We start from the raw sequence: 24,921 nt of genomic DNA, 5'->3' as shown, positions 1-24,921 counted from the left end.
TTGCCCTGGAGTGGACACGGTGGTGGATAGACTGCACCGGATTTGGAGTCATGTGGTGGACAATTTGAAGTTGTCTCAGGAGAAGACTCAGCAGTTTGCTAATCGTCATCGTCGTGTGGGGCATCATCTCCGCGTTGGGGACTTGGTGTGGTTATCTTCTCGTTTTGTCCCTATGAAGGTCTCTTCTCCTAAGTTTAAATCTCGGTTCATAGGTCCTTATAAGATTTTGGAGATTCTTAATCCTGTATCTTTTCGTTTGGACCTACCAGCATCTTTCACCATTCATAATGTCTTCCATCGGTCGTTGTTGCGGAGGTACGAGGTACCGGTTGTTCCTTCTGTTGAGCCTCCTGCTCCTGTGCTGGTGGAGGGTGAATTGGAGTATGTTGTGGAGAAGATTTTGGACTCTCGCGTTTCCAGACGGAGACTTCAATATTTGGTTAAATGGAAGGGATACGGTCAGGAGGATAATTCTTGGGTGACTGCCTCCGATGTTCATGCCTCTGATTTGGTTCGCGCCTTTCATAGGGTGCATCCAGATCGCCCTGGTGGTTCTCATGAGGGTTCGGTGCCCCCTCCTTAAGGGGGGGGTACTGTTGTGAATTCTGTTTTTGGGCTCCCTCTGGTGGTTACTGGTGGTACTGGCTGACTTTTGTCTTGCACCTGTTCCCATCAGGAAACTGGGAGTTTCCTATTTAGTCTGGCTTCTCAGTCATTCTAGTGCCGGCAATCAATGTTACCAGAGCACCTCTGTTGCTTGCTACCTGCTCCAAGTCTGCAATTCAGCTAAGTTGGATCTTTGGCATTTTTTGTGTTTGTTTGTTCAGCATGCATTTATATTTCTCTTGCTGCTGGAAGCTCTAGTGATCTGAAATTACTACTCCGGTGTCATGAGTTGATAACGGAGTTAAAGTAATTTCAGGATGGCTGTTTAGGGTTTTGAGGTGACTGCGAAGTCCTCTTTTGTATTTTCTGCTATCTAGTCAGAGGGCCTCTCTTTGCTGAATCTATATTCATACTGCGTACGTGTTTTCCTCTTACCTAACCGTTATTATATGTGGGGGGCTACTATCACTTTTGGGGTTTCCCTGGAGGCAAGCCAGGTCTGTGTATTCCTCTACTAGGGGGTAACTAGATCTCCGGCTGGTGCGAGGTGTCTAGGGATAATCGTAGGCACACCCCCTGGCTACTATTAGTTGCGTGTTAGGTTCAGCGTCGCGGTCATCTGAGATTCCATCATTCCTAGAGCTAGTCCGTTTTTGCCTGAGTCCCTGCCATTGGGAACCATGACAGTTACCTCAACTAATTTCTTCACAGAGAAACCGGTGGTTAGAGGCGCAACACGCTCCATGGAGCAAAGATTGTTAAGCAGATAAATCACTCTGCTCATCATATCTATGTCTTCTTCCACAATCCACACATCCCAAAAGCTTCTTTAAATGGAGTCCTGGGCCTGAATACGGTCATAGTGCTGACCTGTTGTGTCTATAAAACAGTTGGCGGCTCTGCCTCCACATTGCAATAGGGTTATTTTAGCAGGAGTCACTATCTGCTGGTTTTGTACCATCCACATCCCTCATATATTCCTTCTATGTGGGCGCTGTGTCTAAGGAACGTGGCAGTGTGACTGGGTGGCGCAGCTTTCTTCTCCACACTCTCCACCAGTGCTTCGATGTATGAATATATTTGGATCTGCTGCGCACAGGAGCCTCTGATCCACAAGGTGCTTGGGCAGTAGGAACCGCTTAGGACAGGAGACACTAAGAATGGACCTCATGTCATTGCTAGCACCCACATTAGCCTGTACATTCCTGCACAGGGCTTCAATGTGGGCGGTGGATGTAGTAGGAACTGGTGTGCACAGAAACCGGTGGACAAGATACTACGTACATCAAGATGTGCATTCCTTTATATCATTTAAATGTGGGCATGAAAGCAATATGAGAGTGGGTGGCCACAGGTTGGTGGAGAAGAAGCAACTGAGCAAAACACACAGGTTAGTGTAGCAGAAGCCAGTCTCTTTAAAACTGCTGAGAGCAGGGCAGAGTGGAGAGAGTCCGGGTGAGGTGGCTTCCTCCTCTCCTCCCGCTTGGTACCACCCACTCTATGATGGACATTCTTGTACAGCGCTTCGATGTAGGTGCTGACTGAGTGTAGTTCACAGCTACACTGGTGAGTGGGTGGCACACCAACATTCTTCCTCAACCCACTTACCCCTGGCTGGTGAGTGCGGACCACAGTGTCCTCGACAATGCAAACAATTAGGAGTCAAGCCCCTGTATATTGACCCACATATATACTGTAAATGCCTTAGTGTGTCATGGGGTCATCCAACCATATGGTAGTATTATTTCAGTTACAAACTGACACAAGACATGCAAAGGCACATAGATAGATAGATAGATAGATAGATAGATAGATAGATAGATAGATAGATAGATAGATAGATGATTGCCTTCATGTATGAGTGATGCCATACGTTCTGAAACCACCGGCATGGGCACCATGAGAGTTGGTCCTAACTAGAGGCACAGGATTCACAATTGTTTTATGCGATGATGACATATATTCTATGAATCACTCCTCGGATCATACAAAGGAGGTGAGCAGATTGAAATGTTATCCTTTTTGGCTGTTACCTTTTATCACATACTCCCGGATCATTGCCTCCTCAGCAGGAAGGCCTCAAAGTTTTTGTGTAAAGGATGAACTGCAGAGTAAGAACAAAGCGGTAATTTATCCAGCCTTGTTAGCAAATTGGAAATGTGTAATTAGCCTCTCTCATCCTTCATCTCACCTCTATTGTATGTATCTATGGCTTGGGGTGTCCCTTTAACTTTACAAAGACAACAATGTGTGATCTTTAAGGCTAGAAAGACCTATGTATAGTAGTGATATTGAATAGATCTGATATCATAAAGTGAACTGTCATGATGGGAAAATATCATGTCGGCCTGATAGTTTTCACTAAGTGGAAAGTCTATACTTATTTCTAACAGTGAACCTGGTTTACTTCTTTATTTCACTGCAATATTTAAAGTATGTGGAGAATTTATTAGAAATCATGTTAAGATAAGATTCACAGTGCAGGCACATTGGTAGAAATATAAGGACATTTACTATGGAGTCCATGGTCACTACTTCTTCTTCCCTTTCTTTGTTCCTTTCTTCTTCCCCTTATCTTTCCCTTTCTCTTCCTCTGCACCAGGCATTGCTTTGCTTCTCTTCTTTCCAAGCGGTGTCTTAGCGTACCAAGTCTGTTACAGGGGCAGACAAGAAAGTCCAGTTATTCCTTAGCACTCTTGAGGATATTGGGGTCATTATTGACATATTACTAGTATGGGCGATGTAATACATTACACATACCGTATATACTCGAGTATAAGCCGACCCGAGTATAAGCCGACCCCCCTAATTTTGCCACAAAAAACTGGGAAAACTTAATGACTCGAGTATAAGCCTAGGGTGGAAAATGCAGCAGCTATTGGTAAGTTTCAAAAATAAAAATAGATACCAATAAAAATAAAATTAATTGAGACATCAGTAGGCTAAGCGTTTTTGAATATCCATATTGAATCAGGAACCCCGTATAATGCTCCATACAGTTCATGATGGGCCCCATAAGATGCTCCATACAGTTTATGATGGGCCCCATAAGATGCTCCATATTAAAATATGCCCCATATAATGCTGCACAAAGGTTAATAATGGCCCCATAAGATGCTCCATAGAAACATTTGCCACATACAATGCTGTATAAAGGTTGATTATGCCCCATACAATTCGGCATAAATGTTGATGGCCCCATAAGATGCTCCATAGATTATGCCCCATACAATTCGGCATAAAGGTTGATGGCCCCATAAGGTGCTCCATAGATTATGCCCCATACAATGCTGTATAAAGGTTGATGGCCCCATAAGATGCTCCATAGATTATGCCCCATACAATTCGGCATGAAGGTTGATGGCCCCATAAGGTGCTCCATAGATTATGCCCCATACAATTCGGCATGAAGGTTGATGGCCCCATAAGGTGCTCCATAGATTATGCCCCATACAATGCTGTATAAAGGGTGATGGCCCCATAAAATGCTCCATAGATTATGCCCCATATGCTGCAATTAAAATAAAAAAATCACATACTCACCTCTCGTTGCTCAGCCCCCCGGCACTAGTCACCTTCCCCGTTCCACCACTGCGCGCCGCTCTGTCTTCCAGCTCTCTGACTGTTCAGGCAGAGGGCAGCGTGCACTAACTACGTCATCGCACCCTCTGACCTGAACAGTCACAGGCAGAGGACGGGAAGACAAAGCAGTGCCTGGCGGTGGAACGGGGTCAGGTGTATATCGCGCAATGCTCACCCTCCCCCGATATACTCACCTTCTCCCGGCGCAGGCACTGGCAGCGTCTCACTGTCAGATGGTCTCCGAGAGCCGGTGGCATCTTCCTATGTTCAGCGGTCACGTACTGCTCGTGAAAGTATTGAATATGCATCCATATTCATTACTTTAATGAGTGGTACCACGAGACCGCTGAACACAGGAACAAGCTGCCGGAGACCATCTGACATGCAGGGACCTCGCCGGGAGCAGGTGAGTATGTGACAGCCGCCGCTCCCCCTCCCCTGCCGACCCCCCCGCCAACAATGACTCGAGTATAAGCCGAGAGGAGCATTTTCAGCCTAAAAAAATGGGCTGAAAATCTCGGCTTATACTCGAGTATACAACAATCCAATATGTCTTTAATGTGAAGCTACATCGTGGAATGGCATAACCACACAGCCACCGTAAAGGGTTTATATGATCAGAAAACAACATAATTTTGAAAGGTATATATCAGCAGATTTTCACACTATAATCTGAGAGCAGCATTAGGCAGGGGCAGAGACCCTGATTCCAGCAATGTGTCACTTACTAGGCTGTGTGCTGTGTCAATAAAATCGCAAAGGGGGAAATGAGAAAAAGACTAGACTAATAATGGTGTGCACCTTTTCATAGTAAAATATCAAAAACCTTTATTTCACCTTAAACACGAAAATGACTTACAAACATTTAAAATACAACAAGCAGCGCAATAACCATCACCCCCCTCAGGCAATATAAATAGATCTACACATACAGCCCACGGCATGTATTACATACACAACTGTAATAAGCCCTGCCCATAACAAATAATATGTACCATGGCTTTCATAGCTTGAACCAGATCAATCATAAAATATTAATGTGACAGAATAATAGAGACAACACAAATGTATACATGTGTGCATATATATATACATATACATGCACACAACCATGTGTCCCTAGACAGAGCTGGACCTCTGTAGGTACATAAGGTGACCAATGTCTACCGGAAAAAATATATATTCCCTAGAACAATACCAACAGTGAGTCAGATGCAATAAGCGGTCTAAAACCAGTGTATCTTATTAAGACAAAAAGAGAAATGATCCAGCTGGAGGTGGAGGCGGTTCAGACTTTGTGAGACTTTATTAGACAACTAAAGCGATAAATCGTTCTTCAAAAAGAAAAATCTTTACGTAGCAAACACCTGGCACACCAGTGAGGAGGATCAACGCGTTTCAACTCTGAAGTCTTACTCATGATCTTATTCTACCGGTCAAGCACAGAAAGAGGGCAGAGGAAAGACTTTCCAAAATATAGAGCTAAATGTTTGAGACCGGGTCCTGTAACAGGATAGCACTGAGGTCACCATGTAACTGGCTCTGCTCAGGCATAAATGGCCATGATTAAATCCAAATGGAAGCAAAGTCCTAAGAAGAGGGAAGGAGGGGGGTGCGGCACGAGCCCCACGCGTATCGCTGCTAAAAGAGCAGCTTCGTCAGGGGAGGTGAGTGCCAGGGGAAATAAACAGGTACACATACATGTCTTAAACACATACCAATGTGTGGACGCAGACCGGATAGGCGAGAGCGAGGCAGGATCATCTGCAGCTAATGAGCACATGGAGACGCGGTGTAACAAACCGAATGTAAGTGCCATTACTATGGTAAGTATGGAGCATGCGCGTACATCACTATCAGTGATCACTTAGAACAGCCTGTGTTGCGCGTGTGTGCTGTCAAAAGAGGGGAGCAAAATCAATCAAATCAGTGTTTTATCAGCAGGAGATTATCACTAGGTGACTACTTGTTTCATGTCTCCTAGTCCAACCCCGCCTCCACCACTTATAAGCAGCCAATCAGTGGTGTGGGCGGGGTTATACAGGGCTCTGTATTCTGAGCACTTCTAGGATCTGCAGCAGAGAAAACAGTGATAGTATCAAAATGACAGCATGCAGACCGGTAAGGGACACATTGCTAGAATCAGTGTATCAGCACCTACATCATGCTGCTCTCAGATTATATATAAAAAACCTGGCATCAGATTCCCCTTAACAAACACACACACACACACACACACGTATATATATTCTGTGAAATCAAACTGTCCACTTAGGAAGCAACACTTTGACAATCAATTTCACATGCTGTTGTGCAAATGAATAGACAACAGATGGGAATTATTGGCAATTACCAAGACACCCTCAATAAAGGAGTGGTTCTGCAGGTGGGGACCACAGACCACATCTCAGTACCAATGCTTTCTGGCTGATGTTTTGGTCACTTTTGAATGTTGGTTGTGCTTTCACACTCGTGGTAGCATGAGACAGACTCTACAACCCACACAAGTGGCTCAGGTAGTGCAGCTCATCCAGGATGGCGCATCAATGCGAGCTGTAGAGGCCACACCCACTACTGAGCATCATTTCTTTGTCTTGAGGCATTTTCACTGAAGTTGGATCAGCCTGTAACTTCATTTTCCACTTTGATTTTGAGCATCATTCCAACTCCAGACTTCAGTGGGATATTAGTTGTGATTTACATTGATCATTTGTAAGTTTTATTGTTCTCAAAACATTCCACTATGTAATGAATAAAGATTTACAACTGAAATATTTCATTCAGTGATATCTGGGATGTGGGATTTTAGTGTTCCCTTTATTTTTTGAGCAGTCTATATCAATTTTTGGATATTTTTCTAAAGAATAGTTTCCTAATATATTCTATATTTTACACTTATCACTGGGTACACACAACCACAGACTGATACATTCTTTATTCTGCAGCTCTCTTGTCAGCTTTACTGTGTAGACTGGGATAGGATCAGCAGTAAAGCCCTTTAATGACTCTCCACTGACAGATGATGTTGGGGATATAAGGATCCGGCATATCTGATTTCGGAGGGACGATTCTTTTGTTCTCGGGGATGTGAGCTGCTGCCAGACTCTTCTGTCTTGTATTGAATCCTCATCTGTATTAAGGAGAGACAGCTGCCGGCCAAAACGCTCGGCCAAAGCATCTTTCGGCCGACAGCTATCTATTGTGTATGGGGCCCCTAAGGAACACTGACCTTGAAAGCCTCCTCCTCTTCTTTGTACACTGGCTCTTGCCTGGACAATGAACCCAGAAATTCTGTTGCTGCCAGTGGTTTCTGAGAAAGCTGCCTCAGTCTTCTGTCACTGAGCACTGTGTCCACGGCTTGCACCATATGACCAGGGGTAAATCCATCTGTGATCTTAGCCAGGGCGCTGTAATTCAGAGATGTTGTACCTTCTACTCGAATTGAGATCAGCTGCTTCCACAGAACTGGAGGGAATGATGCACACGACACAAATTATATCACATACAGCAATGTTCAGGGACTAACTGGGGGAACACTCAGAAATATGATTGTGCGGGATTGATAGGGTTCATGTCACACTTCATTGATCACATTAGGTTGCTTATCTAAATTCTAGATTTTGAGGCTTGTGCCCAAATATACAGGACTGGAACAGGGGCAATAGAAGTTGTGCTGCTGTTGGGCACTCAGGCGAACAATGGAAACTAACTAATCAACTTTCTAATCGGCTATGCCCTTGATATCACCAGTTATTGCCTGAGCACTATGAGGTTTATTTAAAATTAAGGCCCAAAATTATAAAAGCTCAGGCGCCAAATAATATCCTTTAACCCCGCCCCTGAGGAGCCATGAATTAATTAGAAATTATACATAAAGTTTATCTGATTCTCCTTCATTCCAAAATCAAAAGCTTTCCTCAATGTATGAAATAGACAGAGGTGTCACTATAATAGGTACAGGGGTTGCAATCGCACCAGGGAGCTGGAGCCTAAGGGGACCCAAAAGGCCCCTTTGGCCCATATGAAAAAAAACATTAGTATTAAAGACATGCAATAATTAGGGGCCTCATTAGAGCTTTTGCATTGGGGCCCACAAGATTCAAGTTGCGTCACCGGTAAGAGGGTAAAACATCAAGGTTATTGGATAGAACTGGTAGTTCTCAGGGGCCCTGACCCATATGAGGCCCAGCTATTTTTGTTGGTTGGTAGCCCTGTGTATAGATATGGCGTCCCATCTCACCCAGGCGTGCTGCATAGTCTGGCCGTGGCACCAGAACTATTTTCTTGTACACTTTACTCAGAGGTTTGACTTCGGCATCAAATGGTCGCTGACTGGTTCCTACGACAAGGATTCGATCTTCTGATTTAATGGATTTTAAGAGTTTAGGGAGATCCTTTTTCAAACGTTTGGGATCTAACTGTTATCGACAAAAGACAAAGATGGCTGCGATTAAAACATCATATACTACAATAGTTATACTATATGTATGTGATAAATCATTATTACACAGTGTCTCCTAGTATTAATGCTTATATGGATCTCTTATAGCTCGAGGATCATTTCTTATCATGTAATCATATAGATTGGATGATGCACGCCTGATATAGTATTAATAATGGACACCAGGTGGCAGTAAATCAATGAAGCATAAACGCTATAGTGGCTATTTGCTGGACACAGATGCCGTATTTTACTCTCCGTCCTAGTGCTGATGGTAACACAGTGTTAATTTATATACTCGATTGTAGTAGCAGAGTCCGGTATGAATAAAAAATAAAAGTCAGTGGAACTTCATAAAAAATACTGAAATAAATGGAAATGACGTAACCCGCAATGTTCAGTTTACCGTCAGTACAAATCCTTTGCAATGATTAATACTACAATGCTGAAATTGCCTCTTCAGAGAGGAAAAGGACTAGAACTCTATAGCGCCACCTGTTGGAAGCCGCGATCCTAAAAGTCAATATTGACCCTTTAACAAGCCTTGCAATATGACTTAGGATAAAAGTCAAATCAGAATCCAAATTTTCCGACACAGTGTTTCGGGGTATTGCCTCTCGTCAGTGCAAAGTATGAGAACTTATTTGGCTAGGTGAGAGGCTAAGACTGGGGTATAAGGGGTAATGTTTCTCCTTGTGGAGAGTGACATACTGGCCCTGGCATGCCAATGTAATACTGCAATGGGCGCTTTGTAGAGATCATTTACCTGTTTCTCTGTTTTTGGTACTTTCTTGTAAAACATCTTCTCGGCCTCTTCGATCCAGATGATTGACGGCTGCAGCTGACGGGCGACCTGTAATGTATTTTACAGTAATCTGAAATTCTATCTCCATCATTATTTACAGTGAAACACATACTCTATGCAAGGGCAGTCAATTCTCATCAATACTTTTTTAACATTTGTGTATTACATTTGCTTCTCTAAACCCAATTTAAAAACGGAATCTTTTTCTAACATCTTATTCAAATGTTTGCATAAGCTGTAACTCCTGATTAGTTTGATTCATGTACTGTAAAGAAATGCATACATTGCGGCCTCATATAAATAAACATGCATATATCAATTTCTTTGGTTGTTCTTTATGCAGTTCCCTATAATCACCACTAGAGGATGTCCTTCCATCACCACTACGTAGACCCGCATGTGTCTTATTTACTGCACCTGCACAGCGAGAGCGCACATCTCACAATAACCTATATATGCTGAAAAAAGAAGAAAAATGCACCCGGACATTGCACATATGCTGACTCTATGTTTTAAAGTTATAGTCTGTGATTTACAGCACTTACTTAAACAACTAGTTGCGTCAATTACTTATAAGTTCGTATCTACAACGTCGTTGCAATAGTTCAGCATGAAAAGTAGCTGCTTCCAATCCTTCCATTATATGTAACAGAATCATTTTCAGTGTTGTTCCCTTAGAATAGCTGGTAATAGATACATTACTTAGAGAAAGTATTCCCCCAAATCAGACTTTTTCCTGTATTTATAGCAGTGATCGATCACAATGAGCCTCCTTAGTTATTTTTTTAAAACTGATCAGCCAATAAAGGCCTGAGCTTCATGAATTTCAAGAGTTATCTTTGCGATTTTTCCAATAGTTTTGATGGCTTTATTTTCATATAAGTTGTATATAATGTTCTTTTTTGTGGCATTTTCCAAGTCTTGTATAAAACCCTACAGGAAAAATGCCAGAAGAAATGCTATATCCAGAGAATGTTGAATGAAGCACTGCGGGAAATATTTTATAAGTGATCACCCAGTCAAGACCCACGGTGGGGGTAAAAATATTAGAATAAAAATCAATAAAGTATTTTGAAATATAAATAAAAACATACAAAATTAATTTCCCACAAAAAATGAGAAAAAAAATTAAAAACTACAAATATTTGGAAATGCTGCACCTGTGTATGGTGTAAAAAATTGAAAATCAATGGCATATATGCTGCCACCCAGAAAAATATAGAATAAAAACTAATTAAAAAGTTAAATAAATCTCAAAATAGTACCAATAAAACCAGACACCATGTGGGTCTTAGAATATGGTGACACAAATACTAAGGATTTAGAAAAAAAAAAAAAAGAATCATTTTATTGTGCAAAAATGTTAAAACATGAAACAAACTATAAATTTGGTATTTTTATAATCGTGTAATATACCACAGAAAAAAGTTTGCACATGCAGACATAGCAAGATTTCCTAACTTTTCTTTGGAAAGCTGTTCAAGCCCTGTCAGAAGAGTAATTATAGGTGAAGATCAGGTAAGCCTGTGCTTTGGTACCTGAAGAGGCCCAAAGGGCCAACTGACACCGCAGAGTAAACTAGTAGTTTAAATGCCTCATCAAAGCTAAGGGCCATTAAAGGGGCTTCTGATGAAAAAAATGTTATAGCCTATCTACACAACAGGTGAAAAGAAGTTATTGACTATGTACAGGACAGGTGATAACTTATAGATCGGTTGCTGTTCCACCGCTGACACCCCCACCGATTAGCAGAATCGGGGACTTTTATCTCCGGTTAGAATGGAGCATCAGGGTGCCTACTCAACTGCTGCTCCAATCATTCCCCATGAGGACGGCCATAAATATCTGAGAGCACTGCTAGGTCGTCCCACAGGGAATAAATCGGCTCAGCATGTGCACTGAGGTTTAATTCCAACAGGATAAAAGTGGCCCGTTCAGCTGATTGCTTTTTGCGTTGCCTTTTATTCCCTGGGTTTCCTTTGTTTGTATTTTTCTCTTGCATCAATGTTAACGAGTCTGGATCAATCAGTGGGTGTGTTCCTGAACTTGGTCCACACCCCAAATCAAGTTTCTGAGGCTGGGATAAAAGGTTCGCTGCTATATATGTGTGATTGAATTTTATACTAGTGGGATTTGTACTGTGTTTTTATGATACCTGAAGAAGGATATATACTGCATCCGAAACGCGTTGTATCTCCTCTATTTTAACTAATCAAATAAAAAAATATGAAATATCATCTTTGGGTGTGAGTCCTGGGAAGCGCTGCCATTCATTGACTGGATGTGCTTTTCTTGATTTAAAAGATTAGGTTAGCAAGGAATAAATTTGCCACAAATCTCAATATTGGAAAAGTTCTGATTGCCTGAAAAAGATGTTTAGAAGGTTAAAGGGATGGTTGAAAACTAATATTTATTTTAATGCTAAATGTCTGTTTAGTTAATGTCATAATCTAATCTCGTTTCTACTTTACTTTAATTCAAAATTCCCTATCGTTCCCTCAGTACAATATCAAACTACTTTATTTTTTTTGTTGCCTTCTTGTTTGATGACACTTTGTATGAGAATTGCAGTGCATGCTGGGCAGGGCCGACCCGAACGTATAGGCGACTAGGCGGCCGCCTAGGGTGCCGACCCTAAGGGGGCGCCAGAGAAAAAATAGAAAAAATTATAAAAAATCTTTTCAAAAGGCAAAAGGTGTATGGAGCGGAGCTGAATGTGTATGAGGTGTATGGAGCGGAGCTGTGTGTGTATGAGGTGTACGGAGCGGAGTCATGTGTGTATGAGGTGTATGGAGCAGAGCTAAATGTGTACGAGGTGTACGGAGCGGAGCCGCATGTGTACGAGGTGTATGGAGCGGAGCGCGTGTGTACGGAGCGCAGCTGCGTGTGAAGGAGTACCTATGTGTGGCCATTATACGGTACGAAGTATCATGTGCGGCCAATATACAGTATGGAGCATCATGTGTGGTCATTATACAGTATGGAGCATCATGTGTGGCCATTATACAGTATGGAGCATCATGTGTGGCCATTATACAGTATGGAGCACTGTGTGGCCATATTTTTTTGTTTATAATTATTCTTTATGAAACAGTGTGATCAGCAGTGCTAAATGGGTGTGGTTGGGACGTGGATATGGGTGTGGATAGTTATGAATGGGTGTGGTCAGAGGCGTGGCCTAAAATTTGCCGCGGCGCGCTTCACGTGCCGCAAACTTTGTCCCTCTTTCCCATCTTCAAAAGTTGGGAGGTATGTTAAAAGTAGTAGGGGTGCAACAAAATAGTTTCGCCTAGGGCGCCGTAATCTCTCGGGCCGGCCCTGATGCTGGGATACTCAAATGACATGTCATCACCCCAAAGTGAAGTGTCATATGGGGCCGTTTCAGGGGCTTAGCTAGTCCCTGCTCTACTGAGCATGTGTCAGTTGTCAATTTTGACGTATGCTCAGTAGGATCTTGTCACTGTGCAATATTTTTTAATTCAAAGTAGCGGTGCACTCCTTGTCAGCTCCGATAAGAAGAGGCAAGTTGGCAAGAGAGCGTATTGTAAGGAGAAAACCCAGCGAGCAGAGACCAGCCCAAGCCTCGCTCGCACAACTGATTACAAAAACCACAGCATCAGAAACACAATTGAAAACACACGTAAAAAAACACACAAATGCAATAAAAAAACACACGCAACCTAATTTACCTAATAGATGCAGGAAATCTGCAACATAAAAAACTCAGCAAATAATCAGCATGGGAAAGTTACCTAACACTTGGAGGTCTCCTAGCATTGAACAGAACCTCTTTTAAGCTCTCCAATGAAAACACTGTCTTAGTATTATACAAGTGACCTCAAACTCAACCTACCAGCATGGGGAAAAACTGATGGTAACACATAGCGGTATCTGGGTGGCGTGTAGCGGTTTAATATTGGGCTATTAGAACAATGTGGTGTGCAAAAAAAACATGCATTTTCTACATCAAGCACACTTTGTGAGGTAGACAGCTTAAATTTCTGGAATATAGAGATCTCCTTTGTCTTAAAAAAATATTATGACTTGTCCGTCTCACAATCCAGGAAGCACACGTGCACAAGCCTTGGTTTCAGAATTTTTCTTTTGTTTCAAAATTAGGGAGAAGGGGTATTAAACTGATCTCCTTGTTTGCAGTGTGGGAAGAATGAAACAATGCTTATTAAGATGCTGTTACTGGAGTGTATGAGATTATTTCTCAGTCAGACTGACTATGCAGGTCCTGCAATTTTCTGTCACTTTAATATTTGTATTATTATTCTGAGTCGCCCGCCAGGGCCATGGGGTACTTGGTACCGGGTCCGGTCGCTATTAAAGGGGATGTCACAGTGGCTGCGACCTGATCCGTGGCCCTGGGCGCCCAATTAAAGGGGAGAGGTCTTTTAAAGGGTATTGTGAAAAGTCTATTGTTCGTGACGCCACCTGTCATGTTCGTCAGTGAGGACCGATGCTACTTAAAGGGGTCCTCTGGGGTGATGGTATGCAGCAAGATGGTGACACTTCCAACAGGTGAAGCGGGGTCCACAGGGCTTCCCAGGTGTAGGGCACTGATGGTGTGTGGTGGATGGTATAGTAAAGAACGAGGACACAGGTTTGCAGTCTTTACTTGGTTTACTGATGATAGCAGTCCTCAGACCAGGGTACCAAGTGCAGGGTAACTGTGGTCTGGCCGGCTTGGAGGCAATAGGGAATCCCTCTCCCAGGTGAGGTCTGTAAGCCTTTCCTACTTGCTCTACTTTAGTTGGCGAGGTCCCTGCCTCTTGAAGCTTGGTTGCAAAGTCCCCTCTCTCCTGTCCAAAGACAGATGTCTGTACAATAGGCAGTGCAAGATGGTTTATAGGGTCTCTATCACGACCCAGGCTCTCAGGTTACTGCTTCACCTCAGACTTAATGCGGGCAATTGACATACAGTCCTATGCCCTCTGGTTCTGTCGCACATCCTGGAGAACAACACGACCTCAGGCTCCTGGTACCCGGTTTCTGCGCTCTGGCTCCTAGGGTGTCCTTCCGCTGTTCCCCTCCTGAGCCTCTTCCTCCTCTGTGCTTCTTCCCTCTAAGCTCCTCCACTATTCAACTCCTTCAAGTTTCTCACTCTTTCCAGGGGCCACAGCTCCTACGCGGCTGTGCAGCCCCTCTGTCTCTTCCAGACGTCCTTCTCCTCTCCTCATTCCTCTGCTACTCTCTACAACTGGCTGACTCCTCCTCCAGACCAGGATACATAAAGTCTAAGGAAGCTCCCTTGAATCCGGGTCCTGAGCTCGCCCTCCTGGCCTAGATTCAGATGTGTTGAATGAGAGTGCCTTACCTGATAGAAAGAATCTCCCTTGCCTCCAAGCGTGACATCACCCTCCCCGAAAGGAAGGCAACATCACTGCAACAACCGGTTACCTGGGGTGTTGCAATTCACAGACTGAGTATCACTCCTATTTTCAATGTGATTAAGATGCTGTTACTGGAGTGCATGAGATTATTTTTCAGTCAGACTGACTATGCAGGTCCTGCACCTTTCTGTCACTTGACTATTTGTATTATTATTCACAGACTGAGTATCACTCCTATTTTCAATCTGCCTCAGCACTGCAGCAGTACACCACAATCAGATTAAGGCTATGTGCACACGTAGCAGATTTTTCGAGTTTTTTTCCCCTTTTTTCACTATAAAAACGCTATAAAACCGCGAAAAAAAACGCTCACATTAAGCATCCTATGCAATCCGCATTTTTTGTGCACATGCTGCATTTTTTTCCTGAGCGGAATCGCATTCCAAAAAAAAAGCAGCATGTTCATTAAATTTGCGGAATCGCGGGGATTCCGCACACCTAGGAATGCATTGATCTGCTTACTTCCCGCATGGGGCTATGCCCACCATGCAGGAAGTAAGCAGATCATGTGCGGTTGGTACCCAGGGTGGAGGAGAGGAGACTCTCCTCCATGGACTGGGCACCATATAATTGTTAAAAAAAAGAATTAAAATTAAAAATCTTGATATACTCACCCTCTGATGGCCCCGGAGCCTTCCCACCTCTCAGCGCTGCACGTGGCCGCTTCCGTTCCTATAGATGGTGTGTGTGAAGGATCTGCGATGACGTCGCGGTCACATGACCGCGATGATGTCGCGGTCACGTGACCGTGACGTCATCGAAGGTCCTGCACACACACCATCTATAGGAACGGAAGCCGCTGAGGAGATCGGCTGCTTGCGGAAGGTGAGTATAACCATTTTTTTAATTTTTTTTAATTATTTTTAACATTCTATCTTTTACTATTGATGCTGCATAGGCAGAATCAATAGTAAAAAGTTGGTCACACTTGTCAAACACTATGTTTGGCAAGTGTGACCAACCTGTCAATCAGTTTTCCAAGCGATGCTACAGATCGCTTGGAAAACGCTAGCATTCTGCAAGCTAATTATGCTTGCAAAACGCTAGTTTTCTGCGGGAATATGCATGCCAATTCCGCATGCGATATACCCGCGGCAGGAGCTGCAGAATTGCCGCGGAAATTTCCGCGGCAATTTTGCAACATGTGCACTTAGCCTAAAGCCTTTTTTCTGTTCCTATGAGTAAAAAGCTGTGAACTCTGACTTTTGATCCTTAGGCTATAAAATCCTAGAATGGCGCTGCTTGGCAGGATCTCATTTTTCTAGAGGCTTTGATAATCCCCTCGATTTGTTGCGCTAGACTATGTGATGTGGCACTTGTAAGACATTATGAGAAAGCCCGTCAGTCCGCGCCTGATGTCATTAGTTCGCTCTCTTGCTGCTGCAGTCTTCAACAGTGTGTGAAAGAGCACAGGGGAATTTATTTTTTTATGATCTTCGCAAATTTGTGGGAGCCCATAAGTTTCAGGAAATTCGATTTGAAGTTGATCTGCAGCAGATCGATCCGCTCACCTCTAAACATTTGTTTTATACATAGATAATAACTTCTTTTCAGTGGACAGCCCCTTTAAAATGAGGTCTAGACTCAGAAACTTGTAGGAAAATCCTGCTCTGAATGCAGTTGTAGTGTATAATAGAATTATGAAGTTTTCAAAAATCTGCTATGGAATGTCAAAGTAAAATGCATGAAAACTGTGACTGTGGGTTTAGTGTTTCTTTTAATTAAATTTCCTTCCCTGTATACATAAAAGCAGCATAATCAGATTTACTCTAAGGAATGGAGCAGAGATAAGCTGCTTTTTGTAATCATTGTAGCCATGGGTATGAGAACAGTAACAATGGGTGACAGGTACATAATCCACGTCATACTGTATTTTTTTATCACTTCATATAGTTTTTAGTTTTAATTATTTTCAAAGCACATCTGACTAATAGAGAAGCTCCAAATGTTGAAAATAAAGGATGATAAGGATTTTTCGCATGCATAAGGTGTGTTCTTTGGTTTTATTTGGCTATGGGCGCGCAGAGAAAACGTGTCAAAGTAAAGCTCTTTTTTTAAATGAAATTTCCAAAATGGACACATCAGAATGGACACCCCTTCACTTTTGATGTTACCGTAGACTGCATTATACTACGGCATTAATACTAACACTTAGCTTGGTGCTTCTGGTGTCTTGGAGATCATATAACCAAGAGCTTAGCTCGTACTGACCGCAGGTCTCCCGCCTCGAGCGTGACAGCCTCGTAGAAATACATGAAGCTATTATACTCAGGTCGGAAGACACGCGTCCAATCCGTGCATTATGATCCATATTTGGAGTGAGATCACGGGACATCTGCATGAGCGCGAGTAGAAGAGGCATAGAACTGTAATAGAATAATAGAATGTTAGAGTTGGAAGGGTCCTCCAAGGTCATCGTGTCCAACCCCCTGCTCAATGCAGGATTCACTAACCCATCTCAGACAGATGTCTGCCCCGCCTTTGTTTGAAGACTTCCATTGAAGGAGAACTCACCGCATCTCTTATTGATCACCCTCACTGATAACTTAGTGGCAGGGTCCTTTCATATTAAAGACTGGTGGGTTCCAGCTCATGGACATTTCAGTTGTTTTTAAGAAACTTGTTGGGTGTTCTAAGATGCAGGGCTCCTCAAGTAGTGCATGTAGTGAATGCAGGCAACCCCATTCAGAGAGCAGGGCAGGCTCCGGTCACATATCCATGTTTTTCAAGTATAGAACAAGTACCCATTATAATCTATGGCCATGTTCACTTGCCTGTTTTCTTTTGCCGGGTGATTGTCCACATACAAAAGAGACATGTCTGTTTTTATCTGATTTGTGGATCAAACTCGCCCATTCAAGTGAATGAGTCTGGGAATAAAAAGGGAAAGAAACACATGCCATCCATGTGTCATCTGAGTAATTTTTTACCGTTTACTGGACAGGAGAAGCTTTATTTTTGCATTCGAGAAAAACACATGCCCCACTGTTGGACACGCTAGGGCCAAGTATTTATGAAGTTTGGATCCAGCACATTAATGAAAAATTGCACCATTTTTTTAAAGTAAAAAACAAAACGGACATCTGAATGAGACCTAACAATGTACAAGAATGACTGACCAAGCTGGAAAGAAGTAGAAAAATACTGTTAGGCTGTGTGCCCACGATGAGTATTTGATGCATTTTCGATGTTGCAGACTTTCTGCAGCATTATTGCACCTATTAGATATTAATTAGGTTATTTGCATTTTTTTATTTCTCTTTTTAGAGCATTTTTTACAAGTGCTTTTAGTGCGTTGCAGCAGAAATACACTAAACACGCATAAACGTTTTTTACCTGCGGATTTTCTGCATGTGATGCAATTCTGTGGGGAAAATCCGTGCATAAAGCTCAATGAAGAAAGAAAAATTAATATATTGTGGATTTGAAACACGCACCGCTCTGTTTTCTCAGCGTGAAAAAAAGCACAGTGTGCATGAAATGCCTATAAATCCCATCAAATTTGCCAGAACTGTAAGACATTGCATTTTTTTGCTCAGCTAAAACACAAAGAGTCAAAAACTCACCAAAAACTCATCTCGGGAACTTAACCTTATTTGTCCAAAAAGAGAATTCAGCTACAAGATAAAACCATTCTTTGTCTATAACAAAGTTATTCAAGCCACAAAAAAAATGCTGTTATATTTAATGTTAGTGCCCTTGTCTGATATTCTTTAACATCTGAGTTTCTAGGTGTTTCCCACTGAAATATGTGATATGTTGTCTTTCACAGGTTCACTATTTATCCATCTTCACCCAGCTTTACTTTCTTCCTCTACGAGCAGTGTGTACTTTTTACTGTCAGAAAAATATTGTTTTCTCTGCCACCAGCCCTAAACCTGTGATGTCACCGTGCCCTTGATTGCAGCTCTTAGCGCCGTTCCTTGCTGGCAGATAATAAATCAGGAACAGTATTTGCTGATGATGTAGTGCACAGCTGTTCTGGGTCTACGATTGGTTAATTAATTATCCAAAAATATTACAGCTGGCAAAACTGTCTCTTGAATAAATATCTCCCTCACATTCTGGAATCTTCTCTGAAATAATTCCAAGATGTCACAGCATCTCCCTCCTCCTCCTCCTCATGCACATCACGACACATGCTCACTGTCTAATGCACGCTGCTGATTGACAATAATCTCCCCCAAAAATTATTATGCTAGTCCAAATCTAAAATATTTGTTGGCTAAGTGATTTCATGTTGGATGTTCACGTATGAATGCAGAGGGCATAAAGGGTACTACTATGTTGAGAAAAAATAGGATCAGTCGCAAAAAAATTAAATCTTTTTTTACTTCATTCAAAAAATAAAAAACTAGTTCAGAAACTGATGGCAGCAATACATCTAAAAAAAGTTAGGACAGGGCAATAAAAGGCTGGAAAACCAATTGATGCTAATATTAAGAAACAGATTGAGGATGTATAAAAAGAGCATGTTAGGGAGGCAGAGTCTGTTGAGCAGCGAGGATCCTACATCAGAAAAGAATGGCACAAATGTAATCTCCCAAAACTCCAATTGGTCACCTTGCTTCCCAAACATTTACAGACTGTTGCAGACATATCCCTGTCCCAACTTTGAGATGTGTTGCTGCTGTTGATTTCTAAATGAGTTATTTTTTTCAAATAAAATGGAAAAATGTCTAACATTCACCTTCTGATCTGTGTTTTATGTTCTGCTGTGAATAAATTATGGTTGTAAGAGATTTCCAAATCATTACATTCTTGATTTCTTTACATTTTACACAGAGTCCCAACATTTTTTTGGAATTGAGGCTGTAGTATGATGGCTTTTATAGGATCATCAATAATCAAGAGGAGAAGGTACCTTCTCCCTCATTTTAATGGCGCAGATTTCACGTCTGTGCATTAGTGCTCGATTCAATGTGTTTTAGCTCTGATCTCACTGCAGAGCTGTGGTTGGCTATGAGAGCAGACTGTCAGTCATTACATGGCTCACACTGGCAAAGCCTCCATTTCTTTAAAATAATCTCTGGAGGAAGGTTCTCAGAGAGATCTATGTCCAGCCCATAGATCTTAACAACTCATTTCTGTATGAGAAAAACATGCATTTCTCTGGAATAAGACATTATATCGCAGATATCAAGGTATTATTTTATTCAACTTTCTATGACCTCCGTGCCCATATAGATGGCTTAGGAGGATTAATCCTACTGATAGATTCCCTTTACAACTATAGTAACCATTTAAAGGTGGGCCATACAAGTCTGTTATTGTGTCTTTTATTTGCCCTATGACCAATCTGTCCTTGAACACTTGCCTTAAGCACCATATGCAGCATCATCTGCAGTCCGCTCTTTCCTGGATACTTCCCAGAAATGTTAGATGGTGATAGGTTAAAAAGGTTTGCTCCAGTTTCATTGCAGATTGCATTCACCAACATCTTTTTGCCAACCCCAGCTGGTCCTGCCAGAAGAAGGGCTTTTATCTGTGGAGCCTTCTCATGTACAGATTCACATCCTGTATAACAAAAATGAAAAGTTACAGCCCAGAGAATCCAAAAATGATAACAACATAGTAAATAGCGAAATATTCGTCGTTACAAATTCCAGGAGAGATTCAGTGGTGACTTGTCCAGGACTATTCAATTCATAATAAAGGACTTTTCATTGTGCTAACATATGCAGAATAGTTTGGCCAGGTAACGACATTGCGCAACCTGGCCCATTTCAGTTATATCCAATAGACAATAACGATCAGATTGGCAACAAACGATTTTATGTTGTATGATGATGATACAAGGTTACAGACTTGATACCTAAAAACTTATGGTCGTTGCAAACAATTTTCCCTTATTAAACCTCAACGTCTACTAGATAATCACTGAATCATATGTGATAAGCGCTAAAAATGTTCTCATTATTAGGGTTCTCATTTTAATAGTGCTACATCTATAAGGCTGCGCTCATAACTTGTAGCCAGATTGCATTTTGTTGTTCAAAAATTGCTGCAAAATACTATGGTTGTGTCAAATTGTGGCAAAAAAAAACCCTGCAAAAAAACTTTTAGACGAACCAATAAGGGAACAAGCTTTTCCAAGGAACGTTCATTCTCGACTATCAGGTCATCTAAACTGGCCAGCAATCTCTCTATGAACATAAAGACACTTACTTAACGGGGGCAATGATTTTTACTCTTGTTATAAATAACTGTTCTTGGCAGCACATCGTCCTGTGTATCCCCTTTCTGACCTCGGACGGGATAGTACGTCCGAGGTCAGAACCCCCGCTTTGATGCTGGCTCCGGCGGTGAACCCGCATCAAAGCCGGGACATGTCAGCTGTTTTGTACAGCTGACATGTGCCAGCAATAGCGGCTGGTGGAATTGCGGCATTTAACTAGCACTTCCGGCCATCGGGCTGGAAATGCGCACATCGCATTTTTTCCCGTTTTCTAGTACATGACATGCTAAAACCAATGATGTCTTTCAAAAGTACAACTTGTCCCACAAGAAATAAGCCCTCACATGGCCATATTGATGGAAAAATAAAAAAAGTTATGGCTCTGGGAAAGAGGGGAGCAAAAAACGAAAAAGAAAAAAGGAAAATACCCCGGGTCATGAAGGGGTTAAACAGGACATGTGCTATCGAAAACAACGATACTCTGTGAGCACAGAAACAATTGAATTAGCAACTACACTATGCACATCAAAGTGAAGTTGAACAATCTGAAAAGGCCATTAAACGACCACTGAATGGCTTCCATGTAGCAGATCGGCAGTCGTTCAATGGTCGCGGTTAACACGTGTAATCCAGGCATTGCTATTTTTCTTTCTTGGTACTTAGCAAACAAGGTGATCAACTCCCACAAAGTTCAGTCAGCATTTGCATTTGGTTTGTTATGTCTGATAATCATTAATGAGGCGTACCATGCAGGAATGGTACCTCAGTATAGATATTTTCATGATGAGCATCTGCATCATTGTCTTCAAGTGACTGTATTACATGACAGCATAGTCACATCTGCCTCTAGTTATAGAGCAACTTCCTTGTTCTACAGCTGGAATCACATCATCAAGTCCTGCTCCATGAGAAAAGATAATATTCACCAAGACCTGACCTGGCCTTCACTATCCTCCCCACACGTCTTGCACCAAGAAGGGAGTGACTGAGAGCAGCCATGTGTTTGCCATGAGTCTATTCTTCCTAGATTCTACATTATTCTGGGGTTACAACTTTGAAAATTTTCTACAAAAAAAATTAGAATTTTTGATCTTTTGTTAATGCTTTTCCCATCAGATAATTTACGAGTGGAATATGAGACAATTTATAGGTCAGATAATGACATGCACTGGCAATTATGTTGAGCAGCATACGGAGTTTATCTATATACATATACCGTATATACTCGAGTATAAGCCGACCCGAGTATAAGCCGACCCCCCCTAATTTTGCCACAAAAAACTGGGAAAACTTATTGACTCGAGTATAAGCCTAGGGGGGAAAATGCAGCAGGTACCGGTAAATGTCAAAAGTAATAATAGATACCAATAAAAGTAAAATTAATTGAGACATCAGTAGGTTAAGTGTCTTTGAATATCCATATTGAATCAGGAGCCCCATATAATGCTCCATACTGTTCATTATGGCCCCATAAGATGTTCCATATTAAAATATGCCCTATATAATCCTGCATAAAGGTTAATAAAGGCCCCATAAGATGCTCCATAGACACATTTGCCCAATATAATGCTGCACAAATGCTGATTATGGCCCCATAAGATGCTCTATAAAGATATTTGCCCCTTATAGTGCTGCACAAACGTTATGGCCCTATAAGATGCTCCATACAGACACTTGCCCCATATGCCGTAGTGCCCTACAAACGTTAATTATGGCCCCATACAGACACTTGCCCCATATAGTGCTGCACAAACATTATGCCCCTATATAGTGCTGCAGAAACGTTATGGCCCCATATAGTGCTGCAGAAACGTTATGGCCCCATATAGTGCTGCAGAAACATTATGGCCCCATATAGTGCTGCACAAACGTTATGGCCCCCATATAGTGCTGCAGAAACGTTATGGCCCCATATAGTGCTGCAGAAATGTTATGGCCCCATATAGTGCTGCAGGAATGTTATGGCCCCATATAGTGCTGCAGGAACATTATGGCCCCCATATAGTGCTGCAGGAATGTTATGGCCCCATATAGTGCTGCAGGAATGTTATGGTCCCATATAGTGCTGCAGGAATGTTATGGCCCCATATAGTGCTGCAGGAACGTTATGGCCCCATATAGTGCTGCAGGAATGTTATGGCCCCATATAGTGCTGCAGGAATGTTATGGCCCCATATAGTGCTGCAGGAACATTATGGCCCCCATATAGTGCTGCAGGAATGTTATGGCCCAGGGCCGGCTCCAGGTTTTTGAGGGCCCCGGGCGAAAAAGTCTCAGTGGCCCCCCCCTTTAACACACACCACAATTCATGATGCACAGATACAGCAGAGAAATATAGGTATAGTACAATGCCAGAATTCACTTCTTACATGAATGATAGCTATTGTAAATTCTATAAAACCATACAGCAGAGGGGCTTTATATAAGTCAGCCCCTTATACATACCTCCCAACTTTTGAAGATGGGAAAGAGGGACAAAGTTTGCGGCAAATTTTAGGCCACGCCTCTGACCACACCCATTCATAATTAGTCACACCCATATCCACGTCCCAAGCACACCCATTTAGCACTGCTGATCACACTGTTTCATATACAATAGTTATAAACAAAAAAATATGGCCACACAGTGCTCCATACTGTATAATGACCACACATGATGCCCCATACTGTATAATGGCCACACATGACGCTCCATACTGTATAATGAACACACATGACGCTCCATACTGTATAATGACTGCACATGATGCTCCATACTGTATAATGACCGCACATGATGCTCCATACTGTATAATGGCCACACATGATGCTCCATACTGTATAATGACCGCACATGATGCTCCATACTGTTTAATGACCGCACATGATGCTCCATACTGTATAATGGCCACACATGATGCTTAATACTGTATAATGACCGCACATGATGCTCCATACTGTATAATGACTGCACATGATGCTCCATACTGTATAATGGCCACACATGATGCTCCATACTGTATAATGACCGCACATGATGCTCCATATTGTATAATGACCGCACATGATGCTCCATACTGTATAATGACCGCACATGATGCTCCATACTGTATAATGACCGCACATGATGCTCCATACTGTATAATGACCGCACATGATGCTCCATACTGTATAATGGCCACACATGATGCTCCATACTGTATAATGGCCGCACATGATGCTCCATACTGTATAATGACCGCACATGATGCTCCATACTGTATAATGACCGCACATGATGCTCCATATTGTATAATGACCGCACATGATGCTCCATACTGTATACTGGCTGCACATGATGCTCCATACTGTATAATGACTGCACATGATGCTCCATATTGTATAATGACCGCACATGATGCTCCATACTGTATAATGACCGCACATGATGCTCCATACTGTATAATGGCCACACATGATGCTCCATACTGTATAATGGCCGCACATGATGCTCCATACTGTATAATGACCGCACATGATGCTCCATATTGTATAATGACTGCACATGATGCTCCATACTGTATAATGACCGCACATGATGCTCCATACTGTATACTGGCTGCACATGATGCTCCATACTGTATAATGACTGCACATGATGCTCCATATTGTATAATGACCGCACATGATGCTCCATACTGTATAATGACTGCACACACTCACACATATATACAAATACATATGATATATACACAGTAACACATATGTATATACATAGTGGATGTTAATTGAGTACTTACTGGCTGCTGTCTGCTAGTTCTGGCGGGCAGGTGTGGTGACAGTGGTGTGCAGCGGGGCCCGCGGCGGTGAACCTGCCGATACGAGGGGAGATGGGGAGATGGGCAAGTGGACGGCCGACGGCCGTGGTCTGGAGCCGGTGGCTCTGTGACTG

General features: G+C 42.3%; 1 protein-coding gene across 3 annotated transcripts in view; it reads right to left on the bottom strand.

The window, feature by feature from the left end:
- Positions 1-2,995: 2,995 nt before the first annotated feature.
- Positions 2,996-24,921, bottom strand: part of DRC11 (dynein regulatory complex subunit 11) — a 237,768-nt gene continuing 215,842 nt past the window's right edge. For 2 of the 3 annotated variants that reach the window (XM_077272351.1, XM_077272349.1), the window contains 5 exons: positions 20,151-20,350; positions 9,396-9,482; positions 8,429-8,606; positions 7,418-7,653; positions 3,005-3,257 (listed from right to left, as the gene is read on the bottom strand). In XM_077272351.1, the coding sequence (XP_077128466.1) occupies positions 3,138-3,257; positions 7,418-7,653; positions 8,429-8,606; positions 9,396-9,482; positions 20,151-20,350 (821 nt within the window). In that variant the 3' untranslated portion in view covers positions 3,005-3,137. Of the gene's footprint in view, positions 3,258-7,417; positions 7,654-8,428; positions 8,607-9,395; positions 9,483-20,150; positions 20,351-24,921 lie in introns of all 3 variants that reach the window. The other variant, XM_077272350.1, reaches the window with a different exon arrangement.

Source organism: Ranitomeya variabilis, chromosome 7, assembly GCF_051348905.1.
Source record: "Ranitomeya variabilis isolate aRanVar5 chromosome 7, aRanVar5.hap1, whole genome shotgun sequence".
NCBI classification, from domain to species: domain Eukaryota; kingdom Metazoa; phylum Chordata; class Amphibia; order Anura; family Dendrobatidae; genus Ranitomeya; species Ranitomeya variabilis.
This window is presented reverse-complemented; position numbering and strand designations above follow the sequence as displayed.